Below are 23,876 nucleotides of genomic sequence, written 5' to 3' on the forward strand. Positions count from 1 at the left end.
TCTGACGAGGAAGAAGACGAGCTAACTGAACCTACAGCTATGGCTACACCGCAAGCTAGCTAGATAGCATTAGACAACAAATCCAAGCCATGCAAAAGGAGCTGAAAATTGACCTGAAAACTGTCAAAGACGACATCACCACTCAAGTGAAAAACAAACTGGCTGAGTTTGAGGAGGACATTAACCAGAAACTTGTCAAAATAAACGCAGACATAGAAGAGCAAAATGATAAGATAGACGTCGCTTTGACTCGCAATAAAGAAGTAGAGCAGTGGAGTACTGACGCAAAACGTGCACTGAAGGACATACTAAAGTATCAGAAAATAATGATGGATAAGCTGGATGACTAAGAATCGAGATCCAGGCGGAACAATCTGGGAATATACGGCATTCCAGAAGATGCAGAGCTGAGAAGCGATTTGGTCGTGGCGTTTATTGAAAAATGGTTAAAAGACGAGCTTTCAATCGAAACAGACCTCCTGATTCAACGAGCCCACCGAGCCCTGGCGCCGAAGCCAAGGACAATACAACCACCAAGGTCAATTATACTCATTCAGCAGTTTAATGTGAAGGAGATGGTTTTGAAAGAGGCATGGGGAAAGAAAACGGTCAAGCTCGGAGAAAGTAGGATTTATTTTGACCATGACTACTCTGTGAGGATGCTGCAACAACGCAAAGCCTACGTGAACATGAAGAAGAGTCTAAAGGGGGAAGGCATCCGCTTTCAGACACCCCTCACCAAGATGCGTATCCACTGGGCTAGTGGAAGGAAGACGTACAGCAGTGCAGAGGAAGCAGTTGGCGACATGAGGAGAAAAGGATATGAAGTGGACCGAACCTCGCAGGCAGGCCCACGGGCGAGAGGACGGCTGCAAGAATTCCAACGTGAGGACAACAAGGCAAGATGAATACCTGACTAAGTATAAATGTGAATAACATATCCTTAAAAGTGTAATACAGGTCAAAAATGAAAAAAGGTTAGTGTTAAATTCGATGTGACCTGAGGGACTTAGATATCAGACTTGTTGGCTCAAAGGGACTGAAGCACAGCTGCCTACAACAAAGTCTAGTATGGGCAGATCTACCCCTTAAGGGTTACATCTCACTACTAGCTGGGGGCCCTTCTCTTGTGGAAGGCATTTCCCCTGAAAACTAAAGGAGGGTCAACATATGAGGGTTGTTGACATCTCTTTTTGGAGGTCGCTTTTTCTGTTTATAGTTATGTTACGTTATTTTTTCACATGAATGTTTCATATGATGTTGAGTGCCTATGGTTATTGCACTGTTAGCCTGAAGGGGAGCCACCACAATGTGAACAGACCAAAAACAGCCTAGGAATACCAAACAAGAATGTATTTAACTTATTTCTCTCAATGTTAATGGCTTAGGAAACCCAGTCACAACAGCTACAATTATAGCTCAAATTAAAAAGGAGAAAACGCAGATTAACTTTCTACAAGAAACCCACCTTTCACAAACAGAACATGAAAAGTTGAAAAGATTTGGATTTAAAAACACTTCCTATAGCTCCCATTCTAACACCCGAAAAAGAGGTGTTTGAATATCAAAAAGATATAAAAGATAAAGAGGGACGTTATATTATTGTAAAAGGAACAATTGACCAAGCAATGTTAACATTGGTGAACATATATGCCCCACCTGAAAGTGATAATGATTCTTTAAATCCCTATTTGATTTGGTTGCTGTAGAAATAGAAGGTGGATGTATATCTGTGGAGGAGATCTGAATGTGATAATGAACTATGACCTAGACACAACTAGTCGCAAGAGAAATAGGAAACCTATCATGAAAGGTAGTGAAAAATACATGGGAAGAAATGGGCTTTTTTGATGTATGGAGGGAACTACATCCACTACAGAGAGACTTCAGTCGTTATTCAGCAGCACACCCTGTATACTCAAGAATTGACTATTTTTTTATGCAGAAGGAAGACAGGGATAGAAAACAGGAATGTTGCAATAATTGGAACAAAAACATGAAGAGAAAACAGATAAAAAAATAGAGCAACAAATGAAAGAGGTGAGAAACCAAATTCATAGAATACTACAAGAGGAAATAGAGATAAAGGCTAGGTATTTAAAACAAAATTACTATGAATTAGGGCCTAAAACTGCCAAATTATTGGCGAGAAGATTACATAAACAACAGGCAGGGATTACAGTAAATAAACTATGTGATCCTAATACCAACCAAATTAAATATGAACCAGAATAAATTGAAAATATGCTCAGGGATTATTAGAAAGATCTTTACGCCCAAACATCAACAAATCATAAGGATACTAACAAATTTCTAGACTCCCTGGATCTGCCTTCTATAGGTAAAGTGCAAAATGAACGCATAACAGCAAAGATATCTACAGATGAAATCCAAAGGGCAATAAGAAAATTGAAAACAAACAAGGCTCCCGGTAGTGACGGATTTCCATCTGAGTGGTACAAAAAATTTAAAAAGTATTACTTAGAGCCTTTAATTGACATTTCCAAAGAGAACACTCCTCCCTCATGGAAGGGAGCAATAATTACAGACATTCCCAAACCACTAAAGGATAAAGAATACTGCCAAAATGATAGACCAATATCAATTCTTAATATAAATTACAAACTTTATACCACTATAATATAACTTTATACCACTATAATATAATTAAAAATAATCCAAGCAATAGTATCAGATTTGATAGATGAAGACCAGACTGGCTTGGTCTTAGGTCGACAAACTCAGGATAATATCAGGAGAATACTTCACATTATACATAAAATAAAAAATAAAAAATACTAGCAGCATTGATCAGCCTAGATGCCGAAAAGCCTTTTGATAGGGTCAACTAGCTTTTCTATATCTAACCTTAGAATAATTTGGATTTAATGAGAAAACAATTCAATGCATCAAATCACTCTATAACAAACCAACAGCTAGAATTAAAGTAAATGGCTCACTATCGGACAGATTTACTTTGGAAAGAGACAGGGCTGCTGTCTCAGCCCTACCTTGTTTGCTCTCTATATAGAACTATTATCCCAAATGATTAGACAAGAGGATGTAATACCAGGAATAGATATCAATGACCAAAACCATAGTATAAGTCTTTTCGCGCACAATGTTTTGATCATATTAAAAGATCCAGTAAACTCCTTTATGAAACTTGTGCAAATTTTAGAACATTTTGGCATACACTCAGGTCACAAATAAACATAACTAAAACTCAAATTCTCATCTTTTACTGCTCTCCAAATTAAGAAGTTAAAGAATTACAATTAAATTGGAAAGCTAAGTCAATTCAATATTTAAGCATTAGCATAACCAAAAACATGTCACAGCTTTCCGAAACAACTATGACCGTATTGATGGCAACATACGGAAAGATATTGAAAAGTGGTCAACTTATCCACTGAGCCTCATTGACAGGATAAATGCAGTGAAAATTTATATTTTCCACGTTTATTATATTTGTTTCTATCTTTGCCTGTTTATATGCCACAGATTCAGTTTCACAATAGGGATAGACTAATATCTAGATTTATTTTGGAGAGAATTTGACGAGAAATGGATATACCACTCTACAGCTGCCTAAAGACAAGGGGGGGCTGGCACTTCCTAACTTCAGGGAATACTTTAATGCAGCACAATTTCGTCCACTTATTTACTGGTGTCATGTTGATTATGTAGCTCGTTGGAAAGATATTCAAATACCTACATCTGGGCCCCTGATTCAACCACTCATAGGGCAAAGAGAAATTCCCGCCCACACTAAAGAAGAGGAATAATTAGACCCAATAACAACTTTTACCTTAAAAACATGGTATTCCGTTATCAAACAACTCAAAGTGGGAAGGGAACTTGGTCTATTAAAATGGATAGCTTTTGATAAAGAATTTACACCGGGAATTTCTGATTCCAGGTTCAAACAGTGGACTGAGATGTGCATAACCGTGATGTGCAAGGTTATCCAAACGGGTGAAATGAGAAACATTCAACCCTAACCCTCAAGGCCTAAAGAAATCAGGACTTATTCAGATTCTTACAAACGAGGGATTACTATGTAAAAATAATTAAGAAATATGCTAATGAGATACATCCTATGGTAAACATGATTGTTCAATCTTACAATGATGTCATTCCTAGAGCTGTGTCAATTCTGCATTCTTGTTTGATGGAAGCTAAGAATGATTTAACATTATATGTCAAAACTAAATGGGAAAAAAAACTGATTGAAGAGATCCCGGACATGTGGTATGATATGTGGAAAATACACCAGACAACTACACAGTCACATGGATGGAGAGAATTCACTTGGTAAAACCAAAATTTGTTTCTTTATATAGCCTTAGATTACTAGCAAACAAACAAACACTCAACAACCCTGCTGGAGACTGTGCAACTATATGGATCTTAACCATACGCACGTGTTTAGGAGCTGCAGTAAAATTCAACCTTTCTGGGATCATATCTATGTCGTGCTGTGCGAGGTACTAGGATACAAAATCCCCCGAACTTGTCTTGTCCTATACCTGGGACATATGGAAGGAACTGTGCACAAAGGAGACCAATATTTGATTAAGATTTTTCTTGCTGCAGCAAAAAAGGCCATCACTAAGAACTGGCTCCAGTCTGCTACAGACAATGGCTCAACACTATCAGTGATATTCAAACAATGGAGAGATTCACATATCGATTAAAAACTAAGGAAGACAAATTTTCTAAAGGCAGGGATAAATGGTTACTGTACATGTCAAAAAATGAAGAAATGTAAAATATTATGTAATGTGGATTTCCCCCCAACAGGCATGGTTCCCCTTTATATCTTTCTTTCTACCTTTCTCTCTCTTTGACTATACTCTTCAAAAAACAAACAAAAGAAAAAATGTATGTAAGTATGTGAATTACATTTTCCATTGAATGAAATTAGTTTCCAATTGAAAGCCAAACAAAGCAGAGCCCTTACCTTGCCCTGCAGTGGACCTTGAATCAGCTTGGGGTACTTCTGTGTAGAGCTGTTACCATGGCCCAGCTTTCCGTAGTCCCCGTCACCCCAGCTGAACACTTCTCCCTCCGTGGTGAAGGCCAGCGTGTGGCCGTCTGAGCCCTTGGAAGATGAAACTTTCTTCACGGAACGATGGGGTTCAAAGGTCAGCTTCTTGAGCGTGGACTGGTTGTTAGAGTCCCCCAAACCCAGACGGCCGTAGCTTCCCTTTCCACATGCCCGCACAGAGCCATCGGAAGAGATCACAAAGGTGCAGTACTGGCCTGCCTCAATCTGTAGGAACCAGAGGCCACACTTTAGGGACAGTTGTTGAGATCACATAGTTAAATTTTGTGCCTGCATAAGACGCACGTAGAAGACACACCTTAAAAAAATAAAAAGTCTTTATGTCCCACTAGCACGTATTACACTGTTATTTTGTAATTAGCTGGCCCTGTGCAGTAGTTGAGCCAATCATACAGAAGCATACTTTAATTTTCTCACACACATTCACATACCACCAACAAAACAGGTGACTATGTTGGTTACGGACAGAGCAAGACCACTTTATCTTTTCATTCCAATCATCTAAAAGGGGGCGTGGCAGTGGGTGTGACATATCACAAAAAGCCGCCTTATTTACAATCGTATACGTGATACACCAACAACAACAATTTTGAAAAGTTTGGCAAGGGCCCATGCCAATTGTAAGTTGACCGCCTTAGGTTACCTTCCTCTGGCCCCCCTCAGTAAGACAACATATTCACAAGTGGATAAAGAATATTCTAGACATTGAATGTTTTAATACTAGACTGCAACAGTTCTATAGTTCTTGTTCTAGAATCCCGTTTATTAAGAGTATATGAAACTTGAAAGTCAAGGATTGGAAAGACATAAAAAATGCAACACTTAATGGACAAACTGTTAACTTGGCGGAGGTCTGTGTTCTACTGAGGACTTTTCTATTTTAAAGGTGGAATTTTCCCACTGCCCACATCTCCGATACGGCTGACCACTTATTTTGAACTTCACTTACTGTCTGTGCATCTGCAAAGCTGGGCGCCAACTTGGGCTGGAGGATCTTCTCCTGGGTACCCTCCACCAGTTGGTGGCTGCTGTTACTCCCCCAGACGTAGACCTCACAGGTCTCCGACACCAGGGGAGACTCCCCTGTCTGTATGCTGTCTGGGCTGACACAGGTGCGGGAGTAGTCTGATGCCATTCTACATACCTGCGGAAACATTTCAAAGACTCTATGAACACAAAAACCTGTGGTAGGGTTTTGGATTCAATACACTGCTCAAATTGTATATCTAGCATCTGAATCAATTTACAATGAGAAGGCCAAATGGGTTTTCGTACCATCTACACAATATGAAAATCTAAAATAGGAGAGTATTACTCCCAAAATAGATTATCAAGGTTGAGGCTTAGTTTATAGTTGCAATCTCGAAGATTTCGATTTTATTTTCTTTGGGGACAATTTTGTCAGTAATCTTTTACAGTGCCCACCAAGAAGTCAGTAAGATTTCTAATAATTCAAACACAAGGGATTTAACAGGTAGGCCGTAGGCTCAATCCCTACTGTGTTACCTCATTTGGCAATAGATAGTGACTTAACAGACATTTATTTATATGAAAATCTTTGAGATTAAAAATGTCTCATAAAGGAGGATTTGTGTAAAAACCTTGGCTAATGCACCAATAGTAAATAGAATCATATTGCTATCAATAAGATTACCCTAAATAGGATCATGAAACCAAGTGAGCGAAAGGTAATCTTTCTTTGGTTGGATCATGGTCCTTTCTACCAGAGATAAGTAGCAGGTAGAATGATGGAGGGATCAGAGCAAACAGATTCAATTCCATCAAGAAACTTCAATACTACAGCCAAATATTCAGATTAAGTCCTCCAGCACTTAGTCAGCTGGTGTAGTGTCTTGTCGGCATGACATTACTGTATGATATTAATAGGCCAATAATTGTATATGCCACAACTAGAAAAAATATTTAAATGTCTCACTTCCTCAAAAAGGCAAAGCGAGGCCTCATACAGCGAGCATAGTCCATCAGAGGTGCGTATGGGCTCCCGCCACTGGCTTCGATCTGCAGAGGAGCCCTACAGAATTTGGATTGTATAATGTTACATTTTAGCACAAAACACATGATTGTTTCCTAAAAATCAGTTATACAGTGTACAAGTCAATTCAGATCTCTATGTGGTTCTATGAAGATGAATGGGATAACTTGTTTTCAACGATAGTATGTCTGTTTGTTTGATTAGTTATATTACCAATGAAAAGGCTACTTATCCAACTGTAGAAGTCACTCATTTAAAATGTTATCAGGTTTGCCAAGTTCCTCGTGAACACCTACCAGGGAACGTCTCATCTGCATCAGGATGTTCATGAAGCAGTCGTAGCCAATGAGTCCCTCTTGGTTCTGCAGCACTGTGCTTTTTTCCATGGAACAAACCACCGCTGATGCAGCCAAGCCCATCTCAATCCACTCTAGCAGGTACCGCAGGGAGCCCCTCTGCGAGGCAAGGCCCAATAGCAGCTCCGATGCAAGCCGGCGTCCCAGAATATCTGCCCCGGAGTTTGGCATGGTCACCCCTTTGAGGAAGGAGGTCACCTGGGCCAAGCAGTCCAAGCCCATGGGGGGGATCTTGCTCTCGTTGGCCAGAGAGAGGGGGGGTAAGGAGCTAACCACGTCAATGGCAGTGTGTATGACGTTGTTACACAGGTTTACGTTGCCTCCCGGGTGTCCGCTCGGGTTTGGTGGAGGGGGCATCATCCAGCTCTGCCGGAGCAGAGCAAAGAGGAGGCTTAGGCCCGTGCGAACACCCATCTCAATCAGGGCATCGGTGCTGGAACGTGGCCGCTCGCTGACCGTGTGCATGTCTGCCGAGCCGGATCCGTTATCCGGAGAATGTTGCTGCTGCTTGACCTTGCCCTTGTCATGGTACTTGTTAGATAGTGCGTAAAAGATCCTTTGAAGCACCAGCAGACGCTTGCGCAGTGCAGCGGCAAATGGCGAGTCGGAGCACACCATTTTGGCCAGAGCCAGTTGGCTACCGAGTAGCGCGTCCAGGTAGTGTTCCTGCTCATCACTGGAGAGGGATTCACGCTCAAAGTCTGGAAGTTGGGGGCCTTTCAGGCACAACACCTGCTGGGGCAGCAACACCACCTCTTTGTTCGCCAGCAGCTTGGAGTAGAGCACAGAGACTCCCTCTCGTGTAGCTATGGACTCGCTGTCCTCTGTGATCCATGAGCTGTTCAGGTGCTCCAGCCATTTGAGTTTCACTGGGGGTATCATCAAAGCCATGGCATGTCACTCTGGACCCATCTGCCCTGGAGACACAGGGTGGAGAACACACAGCCTTTCTGTTTAGTTAAAACCGGCTAATTGCCTATGTAACATTCTTTGTCCCACGTATATTGGAAAATGTATCACATTACAAATAGATTTTTTTTTTTTTAAAGAATCTTACTATCAACACTCCCAAAACCCCTTCCATTCATGCCACCCTGCCAGCTGAGTTATGCTAGTTCCACTCACAAAGTTGCACAGCAAGTAAGAGTAGTCAAAACACTTATTTTGTTTTATAATTCTTAATGTTCTGGGATGGGCTCAATGCGACACATTGTGACTTCAACCCAAACTTTGCAACCATGTTCCATACAATTTACGGATAACAACCTTGTGCACAGTGAGTTTAGATTTGCCAAAGCAGTACAAAGGCTTTATGTTTTGTAATAATACAATTGAGAAGATTGAAGCATGGTTTTGTATTCAAACTGACTGAAACCAATGCAAGTTAACATATTCAAATTTGTAGGTCATAAGCCAAAGCCAGATGTTTAATATGTACCCGGATTCCAAGACACAATGTCAAGCTCTGTTCATTAAATAAAACATTCATCAAATAAATTAACAAATTATGAATGAAGCCAATTTTCGAGGTGACTCCTTTTTCTCGTACTACACGAGTCTGGCTCAATTAAAAAAATATTAAATTGTCACTGTATCGATTATACAGCAATTACATTATAGTCGATAGGGTGAAAATTTGATATTTTTTTAATGTAAAGGCATGTAAAGTCGTCTATGCGTCTAAGTCGCCCTGGCCACAAGATTTACTAACGAATTACTGTTCAAAATAATAAAAGTTAAACGATAATAAGCTGTAATAAAAAGTCGTGGAAATGATTAGGATACTTCTATTGCAAATGTATTCAAGATATACTATAGAGGAAGTCGGAATAGTCTAAAGAACAAATTTTCCCCAAAAATACGTTTTGTTATTGGACAACTCGTCTTCTCCCTGCACGTACTGGAATAAAGCCTTTGACGCTTATGCCCTGGATGAGCCTAGTACATGGTGCCATGTTCTGGTAATGTTGTTATTGAGCTGCAGTCCGCTCTAGCTGACACCATAACATGAATGTGCAGCTCGACAAGACTGACCAATCTAGATGGGCTTCATCTTGGCTTTTGATGATCCGCTTCTAAAGTTAGCTAGTTACTAAAGTGAAACTAACGCCAAACTGAAAACGAAATAATCCAGTAGCCAACATGCATTTTGCAGTCAGATAAAATTAATAATAATAATAATAAAAATTCGATGCAGCAGGCAATGCACTCACTGACAACGATTTCTAAACGCTAGCTTTAAGCTATTTTTTCAAAAGTATTCATCATATAGCACATTTGATATGCATCCCTTACAGCACAATCAATAAAGGTCTACAGCCATTGCTAATGCTGGCATCAAAGTAAGCAGAATAAAATATTACCTGAACGTCAACTGTAAGCAACACTGGACCGATGTAGCAAGACGTTATCCCAGAACCCATGTAACGTTAGCTATAAGCTAGCCTTGTTGAACTCACCTGTTAAAAAAGGCCCTGTCAGTGAGATGTTAGCCGGCTAACCATAGCATTAGCCTGTGTGCATCAGGTACCCTACTGATAGCGAGCTAGCTGTAACTAGCCCGAATAAAAGCGTACCTTACCAGAAACTGTAAACGGGCCTCCTGTTATTGGTTTGTTGCCTGAATGTCAACGTTACCACATTTCACTGAACATACTTAATTGTCATTGACTTGTTTTGACAACGTCATTACGAATGTGGACAGGCGGGCTATGTCCATATCCTCACCCATTCCCATCTGCACCTTATACTGCAATGAATGCAGCCTGTGAAGTTCAGGCTGCAAGTCCCCCAACCCTTCTAGAGCCCCAGCCCCACTGCCGTGACGTAGACGATTGCCCGTAGAGGAGACAGGCTTGTGCAACGCTTGCGCCTAGGCTGAGAGAGGATTCAAAATTGTAGCGTTATCCCGGTCAACCACAAAGCAATTGCCGGTCTCTTAATTCCTAAAAGACGTGTAGGCCAGTAAATAGTCCCTTGAGCTAGAATTTTTTTTATAATAAGAGAAAAATAACAACAATGACAAGGAGAATAAAAAGGGAGTATTTAGGAACATTTTACAAAGCAGTTTTTCTGAAAGTCCCTCCCTCTCACTCGAAGTTAAAGCAGTATGACTGAAAGTCCTGCCCTCACTCGCAAATGCTGATGCAGACGCTCCGTAGTGACATCCGAACGCGGTTATCGTCATGCTTATCAAAACAAAGGATGTCATGTCAAGTGTTTAGAGTGCAGTTTGAAAATGGTTTTCAAAGGGTTTGAAGATTTGGTCCGCCACATCTATGCTACTGCTTTTGTGTTTGCTTCTTTCACAAATAAACTGTTCATCATTAAGTTTAAAAAGCCATCTGTCATGCACTATGCGCTTTTTGCCAAGGCATTTCTTGCCAACGTAGGCTAAGGTCAAACCCATGAGTTAAATATAGACAGCAAGTTTCAAAACACAGAACGATTTTCTGTTATCTTAGCCTTGCAGACAGTCGGTCAGATCCGCCTCAGCCTCAGAACAATTCCGTCATCATCAGTAAACACGTTTGAAACACATAGGGATTCTTTGTTTAATCACAAAGCAAATTAAATGTGTTCCATTTTAAAAATGTGCAAAGTTTACAAAATACCAGCGCAATATAACTTTTCGAGCAATTTACTCCATGATTATATCCTCATGTCTGAAAGATTCTTAAAAATGAAACGCATCCATCTACAAGTAACAACATCCAGGGAACTGTAGCTAATCCTAAAGTTCCTCGGTTGCCAATGGGAAAACCTACATAGTGCAGGCTTAATCATTTCTATTTTTGTGTTGTTAAAGTAAACCCATAAACACAGTATATAGCATGATAAAAATATACTCAAAACGTACTGCATGACCTTATAAATCTCTACTCAATGGTGATGTATTACGCGTTAAACTGTCTCATAATGAATGTTCTCATTTATTCATTTGATCTCAGTTTGCTGTTTGTAGTCAGTTTGCACTGTGACTCCCAAATATTCATATGCTCCCTTAAAAATAGCAGCGAGGATCTACATATAGTGTGGAACTGAGCTGTGGGGGTGTGGTTTTCAGGAAGAGCAGTTCTGGTTGGGAGACTCCTGATCTACTTTAAGGTTGAACCAACTGCTCAGTTTTATTCTTGAAGCGATTCATGTCACGAATCTGATTTCAAAGTGCTCCTACAAACAGAGTAAAGCCCCTATAGTTTCCAGTACATACTGCTATGACTAACCCAAATCTGTATACGTGCAGTGGCACTATCTCTGCTGCCCACTCTCTGTGAAGTCCAGGTTGATTCCAGAGAGGAGCTCTCCTCCGCATGAGCGATTCAGTAGCTCCTTCAGCGCTTCGTTCACGTCGTTGGAGAAGACACTGGAGAAGCTGCAGTTGGGATGACCTCCCGCGCAGCTGCCGCTGCTGCCCCCAACACTCGGGGGAAACGACCCCACCACCTCTTGCACCCACTTCAGCTCGTCACTGAGTTCGTTGCGCAGTGCCTCAAACCGGCTGTGGCGCTCCCGGTAGCGGTTGCCGACGGTGACGAGGTTGGCATCGACGGCGCGCATGTCGTCTTGCATGCTCCTCTTCATGGCCTCAACCTTGCGGAACTCATAGCGGATCTGGGAGAGCTCGTGGCGCACGCCTTCGCTCTCCTCCTTGTACCAGGCCTCCTTGTCGTTGTACAGGGACGCCATGGCATCGATGTCCCCCTGCAGGGTGTCGTGCGTGGCTGCCAGCCTGGCAAAGGAGCCTTCCATTTGACCAATGTCCTCCACCACCTGGGCGAAGCGCTCAAAGTTGACATAGGTGTTATTGGGTGGCATGCTGGAGTGGGACTTGATGGTGTACTCCCTGAGGCGCTTGGTCTTCAGCTCACGCCGCCCACGCCGCTTGGTCTCAGGGGCTTTGCTGTCTTCCTTGTGCTCATTGGACTCCAATTTAACAGAAGAAAAGAATGGTGGATCACATCAGTGAGCTTTCAACCATAGAGAACACACGATGATCAATTAAAGCTGTAATGGAGCAGGAACAAAGCCCATTATATCAATAGGTGACCAAAAACAAGGTTCATTAGAGCAATACAACCTTGAGGGCTTCAGTAAATATCAACTTTGATATAATATTACATTGAGAATAAAAAGTAATAAGCAGATATAAACATAATACAGACATACATGTTGACATTGAGTTTCTCCAATACCTTTATCCATCGATGATTAAGAGCATCTTGTATTGTTAGCCTTTTTCTGTAAGAAGCATCAATAATTAAATGAATATTGCAATATTTAACCATGAGTGTAGCAATTAAACTAGTATTATAAAAAACACACATTTTGTATTATACTGAGACATTGCATGTCATAGTGTCCCCGAGAACATACAATGCTGTTTCAATATCACATTTGAGTAACTACCCTTTATCTCTCTCCAGCAGTTGCCTGATGAATTTCTTCGCAAGCTCACTGGTGTGGCAGAAGAACTCTTCATCAAACTCATAATTTATGGCCGAAATGTTTCCAAGTGTGTCCTGTTTGGTTTCTCCCAGGAAGGGTGAAGCACCACTCAGTCTAAAATAAAACCAATCCAAACAGCTCTAGTCGATTATCTTATTTTAAATACACACAGGTTAAATAGCATTGCATGGATGCATATTTCTGTTGATGCTTACAAGATATAGGTGATGACACCTATACTCCACATGTCTGCCTCTAACCCCAGTGGCTCGTAGTTGACAATCTCTGGTGCTAAGTGAAAAAAAAATGCAGCACTAGTAATTGACTGTATAATGTTAAAAGGTTATTATAGCCAAGTAAGATTTGTAACATAGATAGACACATTAAAACTGTGGGATTATCTTACCCACAAACTCAGGAGTTCCAAATATGTTTTTGAATTCAACTCCTGCTTCAATCTTGTGGGCAAGGCCAAAATCGATGAGCTTGATTCTCGGCAATGGCACGTTCTTGTCCAGAAGCATTATGTTCTCTGGCTGCAGAGCAGATGGGAAGTGAGTTATTGTCACGAAGCATTAGGAGAACCCACTTCCTTATGCTCGAAAATCATTTAGTATTATAGTGATCACCAGCAGCACAAGCATTTCATGTTGGAAGTTGTGACCCTATAATTTAAATCATGTATATTTTCTAAGCCACTACTCCACTTGTTAGGCCAGGACAGGATCAATTCACACATAGTGGCAAAATAATATTGTAAATGATTTTATAACCAACAAAATGGAATCATTAATCAATAAATTATTTTCGTATTGTATATCATACATTATGTGGTCTCTTAAATCTCTCTCTCTCTCTCTCTCTTATTCGCTGACACTGTACAATGTCAGATGGAAAGAGGAAATACGAGCTCTGCAAAGACATTTCTTGATCCATTTACAAACACTTACAATATTAATGATAGTATGTCTAAATAAATCTCGGTGATACATGATCCTCTAAACATAATCCATTTAAACCCTTTACTTTTGAGCCTTCAGAGGTTAGTTTGTTTTGAACTTTTATCATTATATCAGTTTCTCCATCCACAGTGTAATGAAGGCATTACAATATTGTGCAATAGCAGCTGGGTAACCGCAAATTAAAGTTAGATGCTCCACGATGCTCCTTCATATGTATCATATTCATATTCATATTCATATGTATCTACAGTATATGTGGTCTATATGTATAAAGCGAAATTAATAAGTGATTGTTCATATATTTCAGAAGCAAAGCATTTTTTAATCATGGATTCAAAGATCTAATATATATTATAGAATAAAATAAACCTAAAGCTATATTAGCTGATAACATACAATCAATTTACAAGGGTTTTTACTTTACATTTGTGGTCACAACTGAATTAAAAGGTGGTTAGAATTTCTAACTAAATCTAGCCTTTTGCTCAAAAACCTCTGAATCATTTCAACACTGGTCTTGTGGCAGTCATGCAAAGCCAGAAGCCATGCCACACACATGGTAAACAACCCACCTTGAGATCAAAGTGGGCTATATTTCTCGAGTGGAGGTAGTTCACCCCTTCCAAGATCTGTTTAATGAACTGGGTGGCCTCCTCCTCACTCAGAGACTCCTTCTGGGCCAGAAAGTCAAAGAGCTCTCCTCCAGACACCCTGCAGCCACCAAACACACATTACATTTTACATTTACATTTAGGGCATTTAGCAGACGCTTTTATCCAAAGCGACTTACAATAAGTGCATTTGTTACAATAAGTACATTTGTCATAAGAAGTGAAACAATATATCGCTGTCTGTACAGTAAAGATGTTCATAGAACCAAGTGCAAGTATTACAATCGCTAGGCTAACCCATTCCCCGTGTAAAGCAAAGATAGCAGCTACTGTAGATGCTATACAATTAAGAACCTTGAATAAGTGCAATGTACAAGTGCCAGGACGTACAACATTCAATGGTGGCTGTGCATTGGTTTCTATGCAGAGTCGAGGTGAACTCTGAACAGGTGAGTTTTGAGTCTTTTGCGGAAGCTGGTGAGTGACTCTGCGATGCTGACATCGGTAGGGAGCTTGTTCCACCACTGAGGTCCCAAAACAGAGAAAAGTTGTGACTTCGCTGATCGACCTTTGCTTGCTCTTAGCGTTGGTGGTACCAGACGTCCAGCTGAGGTAGTTGAGCGGAGGGATCGAGCTGGGGTGTGTGGCTTTACTTATGCCTGGAGGTAGGCAGGGGCAGTTCCATCGACTGCCTTGTATGCCAGTACCATCATCTTGAATCTGATGCGAGCTATTACAGGGAGCCAGTGGAGGTCTCGGAAGAGGGGGGTTACATGTGAGAACTTTGGTAGGTTGAACACGAGGTGCGCTGCCGCATTCTGGATGCGCTGCAAGGGTTTAATCGCAGAGGCAGGGAGTCCAGCCAGGAGCGAGTTGCAGTAGTCGAGGCGGGAGATGACCAGTGATTGGACTAGAAGCTGAGCTGCTTCCCTTGCGAGGAAGGGCCGGATCCTGCGGATGTTGTAAAGTGCAAATCTGCAGGATCGGGCCACCGCAGTGATGTTTGCGGTCCAGCATAACTGATTGTTCAACACTACACCAAGGTTTTTGGCAGTTGGAGAAGGAGATACAGCGATGTTCTCAACAGTGACCAGTAAGTCCATGTGTGGGCAATCTTTCCCTGGTATTAGGAGGAGCTCAGTCTTGTTGAGGTTAAGCCTCAGGTGATGGGCAGTTGTCCAGGTGCTGACTTCTGCCAGACATTCAGATATGCGTGTTGCAGTCAGGGCTTTGTCAGATAAGGGAAAAGAGAGAAATAGCTGAGTGTCGTCAGCATAGCAGTGATAGGAAAAGCCGTGGGATGTAATTACAGAGCCCAGAGATCTGGTGTAGAGGGAGAACAGAAGAGGCCCCAGTACAGAGCCTTGAGGGACACCTGTATTAAGCGTGCAAGGTTTGGACAAGGAGCCATTCCATGCTACCTGATAAGTGCGATTCATCAGGTAGGATGTAAACCAGGAAAGGGCAGATTCAGCTATGCCAAGTTCGGCGAGAGTGGCGATCTGGTGGTTCACAGTGTCAAATGCTGCAGACAGGTCAAGGAGAATGAGAACCGATGAGAGGGACGAGGCTCTGGCCGCACGGAGGGACTCAGTCACCACGAGGAGAGCCGTCTCAGTGGAGTGTGCTTTTTTGAAGCCTGACTGGTGAGGGTCAAGCAGGTTGTTAGATGAGAGATAGGAGGACAGTTAGTTAGCGACGGCACGTTCCAATGTTTTAGAGAGGAATGAAAGAAGAGATACCGGTCTGTAATTTTGGATGTCAGTGGTATCAAGGGTTGGTTTTTTGAGGAGAGGCTTTATTCTGGCAGTCTTGAAAGACGTTGGAACAATGCCAGAAGTGAGGGAGGAGTTAATAAGTGCGGTGAGAAATGGCAGGATGTCGTTTGACACAGCCTGGAGGAGGGAGGAAGGGATAGTGTCGAGGGGGCAGGTGGTGGCATGGTTAGATGTTATATATATATAGACATAGACATATATATGTTATATATGTCTTTACTTTCTGGGTAAAGTAGGTAACAAAGTCATCAGCAGTGAGGCAGGAAGGAGGAGGAGGGGAGGGAGGGTTGAGGAGGGAAGAAAACAAGGAAAACAGTTTCCTGGGGTTTGAGGCGGAGGAGTTAATTTTGGTGCGGTAGAAGGCAGATTTGGCTGTTGACACAGTGGAGGTGAAATTAGAGAGAAGAAAGTGATAGTGAGATAGATCATTAGGACAGTCTGATCTCTTCCATTTCCTCTCAGCTGCCCGCAACTCTGCTCTATTGGTCCGCAGAGATTCAGACAGCCAAGGAGGGGGGGGTGAAGATCGCGCCGGTCTGGAGTGGAAGGGACAGAGGGAGTCCAAAGAGGAGGAGAGGGAGGATAGCAGAGTGTCAGAGGATTCCTCTGTGGATAGTTGAGAGAATTGTTCAATAGGAGGTAGTGAAGACAGAACAGTTGAGGGAGAGGGAGAGAGAGTTTTGAGGTTGCGGCAGGTGGTGACAATGTGGGGACTAGAGACGAGGGGGGGAGAGGACTTTAAGGGGAGAGAAAAAGCAACAAAGTGATGGTCAGACACGGGGAGTGGGGTAACAGAGAGAGCAGAGGTGCAACAGGACCTTGTGAATATCAGGTCAAGCTGGTTCCCTGCCCTGTGTGTGGGAGGAGAAGGGGATAGTGTTAAGTCAATGGTGACAAAAAAGTTGGTTAATTCAGGTGAGTGCAAATTCTCTGGCAGGATGTTAAAGTATAACGAGTGGTGTGCCATTTTCAGGAAAGCAGCTGAGAAGGGCATCCATTTCGTCATAGAAGTCACGAAGGGGACCAGGGGGACGGTAGATTACCACAATGAAGAGATTAATAGGAAGGGTGACAGTGACAGCGTGGAGTTCAAATGCAGATCTGGCCAAGTGTTCTAGTGGAAGAACCTGATAGGACCACATCGGCGAGATGAGGAGTCCGGCCCCTCCTCCTCGCCCCGAAGGTCTAGGGGTGTGTGAGAATGAGTACAGTGGAAAGGGCAGCAGGAGTGGCAGAGTTCTCTGGAGTGATCCAGGTCTCTGTCAGGGCCAGGAAATGGAGGGTATTGAGGGACGCGTAGGCCAAAATAGAGTCTGCCTTTTTGACCGCTGACTGGCAATTCCAGAGTCCTCCCATCACCTCAAGGCCAGTGATGGCGAGGGTGGGTAAATGGCATAGATTGGATGGGTTACGACGCCGAACAGAGGATCTATTGTGGCGTCGTCTATGAGTAGAGATTCTAACGATAATTGAAGTACGACACATAACTACAATACAGTGGCCTCTAAGGTCTTCCTCAAGGGACTCCCACAGAGAGACTCCCATACTCTTTGTTTCCCGGGTCTTCCCGGGACTCCCACAGAGAGACTCCCTTAGTCTTTGTTTCCCGGGTCTTCGTTTACTGGGTCCTGACGCAACACTTAGCCTTTAAATGCACATGGTAGCTCAGGCAGCCTTAGCTCCACCCAGTCAATCAAGCCTATTGTTCACACCTTGTGACCGAAACTAGACTCAACGACCTTACTATCAACAATAACACAGCAAAAACCCTGCAGAACACTGCAGAAACTAGGGTTAAAGTTAGTACAACCAATTGCAATACCAAATAGAGATGGGCGATATGGCCTAAAATCCATATTGCGATATACATTGCAGCCTCTTGCGATAACGATATATATATCACAATATAAAATCATAAAATAAACGTTTCAGAACAGGTTACATAGACCCTAAGGAAAGCCAAACTGCTAAATGTATTTAAAAAAAAGAGAAATACAGTATGTCATTTCGAGAACATTTATTGTGAAACACTGTAATCATACAACATAATGTTGCAGATAAATAAAATTAGTATTGGGTTTCTTTCCTTTAGTGCAAACCATTCTAAAAGGCACTACACTTAGTTTAAGTCCTTGGTTCTTAAATGCCACCCAAGATGCAGAGAACAGGAAAAACGGGTGTCTTTCTAGATAAGGAACAGACACTGTACTGACAATTAGGGATGGGCATGATTAATTGATGATCGATCATTGATTGTTAAGATTTTTGTCGATTACGTGATATTTTTAACCAAGGAGGTTGACCCAGCCGGAGAGGTGGTCTCGGAGACGTTGCTCAACATGGAGGAAAGAGGAGACGGAACGTCTTTTGGATATTTGGGTCCGATATCCAAAAGGCATTCCGTCTCCTCTTTGCTCCATGTTGAGCCACCACCCGACGGTCCGACAATAGCAAGTAAAAAGTATGCTGGAAAACATAACTTAAAAATGCCGATGCATTTACCACATTCCGAGTCAGGATGAGGGAGAAGGAGTTGGATCAGTGCGTGTTTATCATTAACCCATTTGTACCGGCTGCGCGGAGCAACATTGTATCTACTAGATACAATGTTGCGCCGCACAGCAGCCGGTACAAATGGGTTAACGTTCTTTGCACACATGCAGGTTTGTTGACGAATTCTGGCACTGTTGCGAAAATTGCAATGTGAAAAGGAATTGCACCAAACCAAAAATTAAACATTGTATTTTGCGTCATCAACATGCAGTATCGTGATAGAGCGATAGAATTAAAATCTCTATCGTAGGCCATTTTTTTTTATCGTTTATATCGTATATCGTTTATATCGCGCATTACTAATACCAAACACTATAATTCTTTGCTTCAAGACTCACCACAGCTAGATATGAGACGACCTTCTTAAAGACAAAATGTAATGTAACACATATCCAGTGTCTGAAACCTCTGTGATAACAGAAGGGTTATCACAGAGGTATGGGAAACCTTCCAGAAACTGTACAGCTTAACCAAACTCTCAAGGAACCTACATCAAAGGTTCTGTAGGTAATAACATTATTTAAATGTGATTTGTTATAATTTTTTTCACTCAGTTAATAGTGAGTGAAATATGTAGTTTGATATCAAGTTGATTGCGCAAGCCTTTGTAAGAGCTAAAGTTGATTATAGGCCGCTCTCGCCTCATATCTGAGCCATTAATAATAGGTGTGTGAGATGCAACCCTTCTCAATGACAGCGAAACGTAGGAAGGGAGGGAGCAGAGAGTGGGGACGTTTTTGGGGTAGTCGTTCCAGCATCACGTCCATTATAGGTAGCTTCCCCAAAGCCATTTAGAGAGATGGCTATCTAAATCGCTCTCCCTCGCTCAATACGGCTCTGAATTAGGGCCGGGCAGTATATCGATATTTGAAATATATCAATATTTTTTCAAACAAGATACGGAACAAGCACAAAGGTTAACGAACATAGCGACGCAGGCAGGCTGAAAATGAAAGCACAGCGGCGTACCGATGTAGAATGACGAGTTGGAGCACGGCAACGGCAACTATGTTATTGTGTCAACAATATCAATATATATCGTATATCGACAATCTCCTTGAAAATATTGAGATATGACTTTTGGTCAATATCGCCCAGCCCTACTCTGAATCAGCCAACGTTTTATGTGTTTCACGTTGCAGTCAAATACAATTCAATAAAACAGAATCAAATCATTTAAACTTGCAGAGGAGAATGGGGAGAGAATATAATGGAGTGTTCACATCGCTGGGAATTATGGGGAAAACATTTTCGCGACGTCGGAAAGTTGTCATGAACAACACCTCATGACGCTCTTATAATTCTACTTCCGTTCAGCAACTGGGGCCAGATTTTGCAGAGTTGCCCAGTTGGTGACCTATGGTTTACTAGTGACGCGCATGAACATGGCGGAACATTAAAGTTTTACTCGATATAAAAGAATCAACCATCATATCACATACTTTATTATTGATTGACGTTGTAACCGTCTGTTGGCATCGACAGACGTTTTTTTTAAAGTTCTGTTTAGTTCTGACTGTTTTTTATAGGATAAAAAAAAACAGCTTCCGAACGCAGTGAAGCTGAACGCAATGCACATGAACGGTCGCTGTCAGGAACACGCGTAGTGAGCGTCATCACTGACAAGGTGTCTCATTATCACCAGGACCACGCGCCTTAATTACCGGTAAAATGTAAGGGGCCCCATTCTCGCAGCCATTCAAACAACATATGGTGCTATCCATTTGTTTGGTACGCCGGTACGTCCGACCTGCTCTAGTGAGAACATGATGCAATTTCCTGGATTGCAGCCCTGATAGCGTTCCCGTCTCTCATTGGCTATTCATTATTATTGTTAGCTACATTAGCATCTTTAGCAAACCAGCTCGAAAACAAACAACACAACTTTACAATGTATTGCACCCACAGCAAGACTGTGCAATGCATACGTTAGTGATTGGAATAAAGTATCAATGTAATCAAGTGTGTTTGAGCATTTAAAATCGATATTAAAATGACAAACGTGGTACAAATACAAAGAAAATAAGTCTCTTTACGGGCGCAGCCATTTTTGTTGTCGAGTCGTACGGTCGGCCTCACTGAACTCGCTCTACTTTCAGAATAGCGAGTGGGACAGACCAAAAGGGGGCGTTCCACCCTTAAATGGTGCAAGAAAGCTGGGAGATTTACAACTTATATCTAGAAGGTACCGGCAGTACGCCGGTACGTGCTAGTACATACGAATGGATAGCACCATTACTTGCCCTTAGAAATCCCCAGAGGTTTGGTAGGCGAGGAGATCTCTGATGATCGGGTTTTGCGCGACCAGCCTGTATATTACCTACTTGGCAGCACTCACAGTTCCAAGATGAGAACGACATCAGAGCGGTTCTCATAGACGTCGTGCAGCGTGACGATGTTGGGGTGCCGGGTCTGCTGCAGCATGTTCACCTCCCTCTCGATCTCCTCCCGCCGTACCCCCCGCAGGCTCGCCACGCTCTGGCGCTTCTTCATGAATTTGGCAGCAAACTCCAGCCCTGTACGTTTCTCCCGGCATTGCTTCACAATGGCAAACTGCCCGCTTCAAAATACAAACAAGTGTCACCGCAGAGGAGAAGAATGGGAGGTGATTCTGAAAAACAGTCTTAATTTTCGCCAGACTTACACTTTAAGTTAAATACACCAACAGCAGAACGGTTATCCAAATAACAAAGAAGTGTACAACACTTGCGCTGCAGTCCTGGAGCTCTATAACTCAATAATATCATATAATACATAGATATCTATATCATATAATACATAATATCATGGCCAAAAGCTGTGTGCGCCTCCAGACGATATTATGAATCTCAAATGACTGCGTCGGGTTCTCTGACTTCTCTGGTTCTTCTACATCCACATCAATCTGAAGTAGACTGAACCACGACACGGAAGAGAAAGGGATTGTTTACCGCAATTGTTTCCCGTTTGAGGCCTGCTTCTCGCTGCCGAGGGACCACCGCCTCAGCAGCGGGCAGCGCTTAGGCATCACCGCCTCCTGCAGCGGGCAGTGCCGTTTTAACCGTTCTGCTGTTGTAACACTGTAACACTAACACTGTTGTAACACTGTAACACTAACACTGTAACATGTGTTTGTGCGTGTGTGTAACTACACACACGCACAAACACAAGTGGCGCTCGCACGGTCGTAGCAGGCCAAATTCTCTGGGCGGGCCAAATTCTCTGGGCGGGCTAGGCAGAGGAAAGGGAGGTCACTTGGCCCCTTATGACGACATATGGGGCCACATTCCAAATCAGCGCGCCTGAGCAGCCATTTTTGCAAAGGCGAGCAGGATACCTAGTGCTCGTTTTACACCGAACGCAAGTTTTAGCCACTGGGAGACCATAGGCAGGCTAGGGGAACTGTTGAGAAATCCTCCAAAAGTGAGATTTTCATGCCATGGGACCTTAAAGAAACGAGTTCTGTCGTATTAGCGTTGCTCTGGCCTACATTTGCTTCCTTTTGTGGATGAGTCTTACCATGATCATTTTAAGTGCTATGTGTGCGAACATGCATTCAATTGATTGATGTTATGTAAATTAAATAAACTAGCTATTGTGTGTTATTATCAAATAACTCAATCGAATATCTATTGTTTTTCGTTTTTTACAGAGCCTATATTTAGGTCGTTTCGAGGGTTCCTCAGGTTGATTTGAATAAGATTAAGAAGTCCTACCTTCCCAACTCTTCACCAATATCATAGAAATCCTCCACTCTCTGTTGCTTGAAGAAGGCCATTCCTGCAGTCCTGAGTGATTTAGGATAATGTTCAGCTCCTCATAGTGTGTACAGGCTTACTCGTCTGGCAGTTCTATTTTCGAAAAGCAAAATGTAACAATGCGTTTAAATGTCGCAGACGCCTTATCTTTGACAGCTCAATGTTGGTTCGTACATAAATACTCATTTGCATATTGTAGGTACAAGTTATGAAACGGTAACACACTTTAACAAACTAACAAGTCGAAGCCGGTCTGGTCCTCTCGGGACCGAAGATAACCGCTGTGACACTCGTGCAGGGATACTGCGCGCGCGCGAGAAGGGTTCTCCTATTTCCAGTGCGCGCTCTCGTGCCACCTGTTGTGCTCTTTAATAGGCCCATGGTTATGCTGCGCGTGAACTGTCACCTGAGTGCTCTGCCCATTGATGTTAAATAAATTGACCGAAAATATGAAGCCTACCGAAAATAATTATGTTTTAATATGATTAAAGTGTGTGGGTGTGTGTGTGTGTGTGTGTGTGTGTGTGTGTGTGTGTGTGCGTGTGTGTGTGTGCGTTTGTGCGTGTGTGTAATACATTGGAAATGGGAAAGTGCAGGAAGATAGATGCACTGTTGGGCTCATGCACATTTACACACCAATAACCTCACAGACAATATATGGCCTGAAACATTTTTTTGCTTAAAGCTTACTTTTGACACTAACTTTGTATTGTCTGCTTCAAATCCTGTATTATGTCAGCATCAAAACCATCGGCTCTGTTTCACTGTTTTTGTTTCCATCGTGAATGAGAAAGAGCCATAGTCAAATGAACCTGCTATCCGTGCAGCCATGCCCGTTTCGGAATCATCACAAAGCCGCTATTCAGGCAAAGTAACTGATAAAGTCAAATGAGGCACATGCTCCATCTAATAAGAGATAAAGGTCCTGTTTGGAGCAGCAGTGCAGGGAGAGGTGTGCGTTGCTCTGGTGCTAACTACACACAGTGGAACGAGGGGGGATGGAGTGGAGTCTGGGAGCCCCAGACCCAGGAAACCCTCATCCTACATAACGGCAACTTCCCAGCGTGGTTCAGGGGCTTCACAGCCAGAAAGTAAGAACCAAGGATAGATTCACTGACATGTATTGTCATAATGTTGCGCACGTTTAAACACATAGACTATGTTTGCAAATAACTATTAACTATTGAGTCTATAAAATATCATAAATAATAGCCAATGCCATCACTAGTTACCATTTCAAAGTGATGCATTAAATGTGCTTGCTTTGACAATCAGCCAAGAAAAAACAACTAAACCTTTTAAAATTATACATGAACCAAATATTTGAATTGAACTACAACATAAAGGAGCCAATGTTTGTTATCTGT

The 23,876-nt window shown here is 42.3% G+C and overlaps 2 protein-coding genes across 15 annotated transcripts in view; both read right to left on the reverse strand.

Annotated features, from left to right (window-relative positions):
- herc1 (HECT and RLD domain containing E3 ubiquitin protein ligase family member 1) overlaps nt 1–10,186 on the reverse strand; it is an 88,973-nt gene extending 78,787 nt beyond the window's left edge. For 8 of the 14 annotated variants that reach the window (XM_079736047.1, XM_079736050.1, XM_079736046.1 and 5 more), the window contains exons 1-6: nt 10,002–10,186; nt 9,784–9,879; nt 7,361–8,337; nt 7,008–7,103; nt 6,021–6,215; nt 4,967–5,278 (exon numbers count right to left, since the gene is read on the reverse strand). In XM_079736047.1, the coding sequence (XP_079592173.1) occupies nt 4,967–5,278; nt 6,021–6,215; nt 7,008–7,103; nt 7,361–8,311 (1,554 nt within the window). In that variant the 5' untranslated portion in view covers nt 8,312–8,337; nt 9,784–9,879; nt 10,002–10,186. Of the gene's footprint in view, nt 1–4,966; nt 5,279–6,020; nt 6,216–7,007; nt 7,104–7,360; nt 8,338–9,783 lie in introns of all 14 variants that reach the window. The other 6 variants (XM_079736053.1, XM_079736051.1, XM_079736056.1 and 3 more) reach the window with 6 other exon arrangements.
- An 886-nt stretch (nt 10,187–11,072) lies between these two features.
- Nucleotides 11,073–22,535, reverse strand: dapk2a (death-associated protein kinase 2a). Its single transcript, XM_079737104.1, has 8 exons — nt 22,468–22,535; nt 21,111–21,332; nt 14,403–14,541; nt 13,275–13,404; nt 13,084–13,159; nt 12,830–12,982; nt 12,616–12,661; nt 11,073–12,346 (listed from the first exon to the last, which is right to left on the reverse strand). The coding sequence occupies exons 1-8, from the start codon at nt 22,527–22,529 to the stop codon at nt 11,672–11,674; spliced, it is 1,503 nt and encodes a 500-aa protein (XP_079593230.1). The 5' UTR covers nt 22,530–22,535; the 3' UTR covers nt 11,073–11,671.
- Between the last annotated feature and the right edge of the window lie 1,341 nt (nt 22,536–23,876).

Source organism: Pollachius pollachius, assembly GCF_949987615.1.
Source record: "Pollachius pollachius genome assembly, chromosome: 5".
NCBI classification, from domain to species: domain Eukaryota; kingdom Metazoa; phylum Chordata; class Actinopteri; order Gadiformes; family Gadidae; genus Pollachius; species Pollachius pollachius.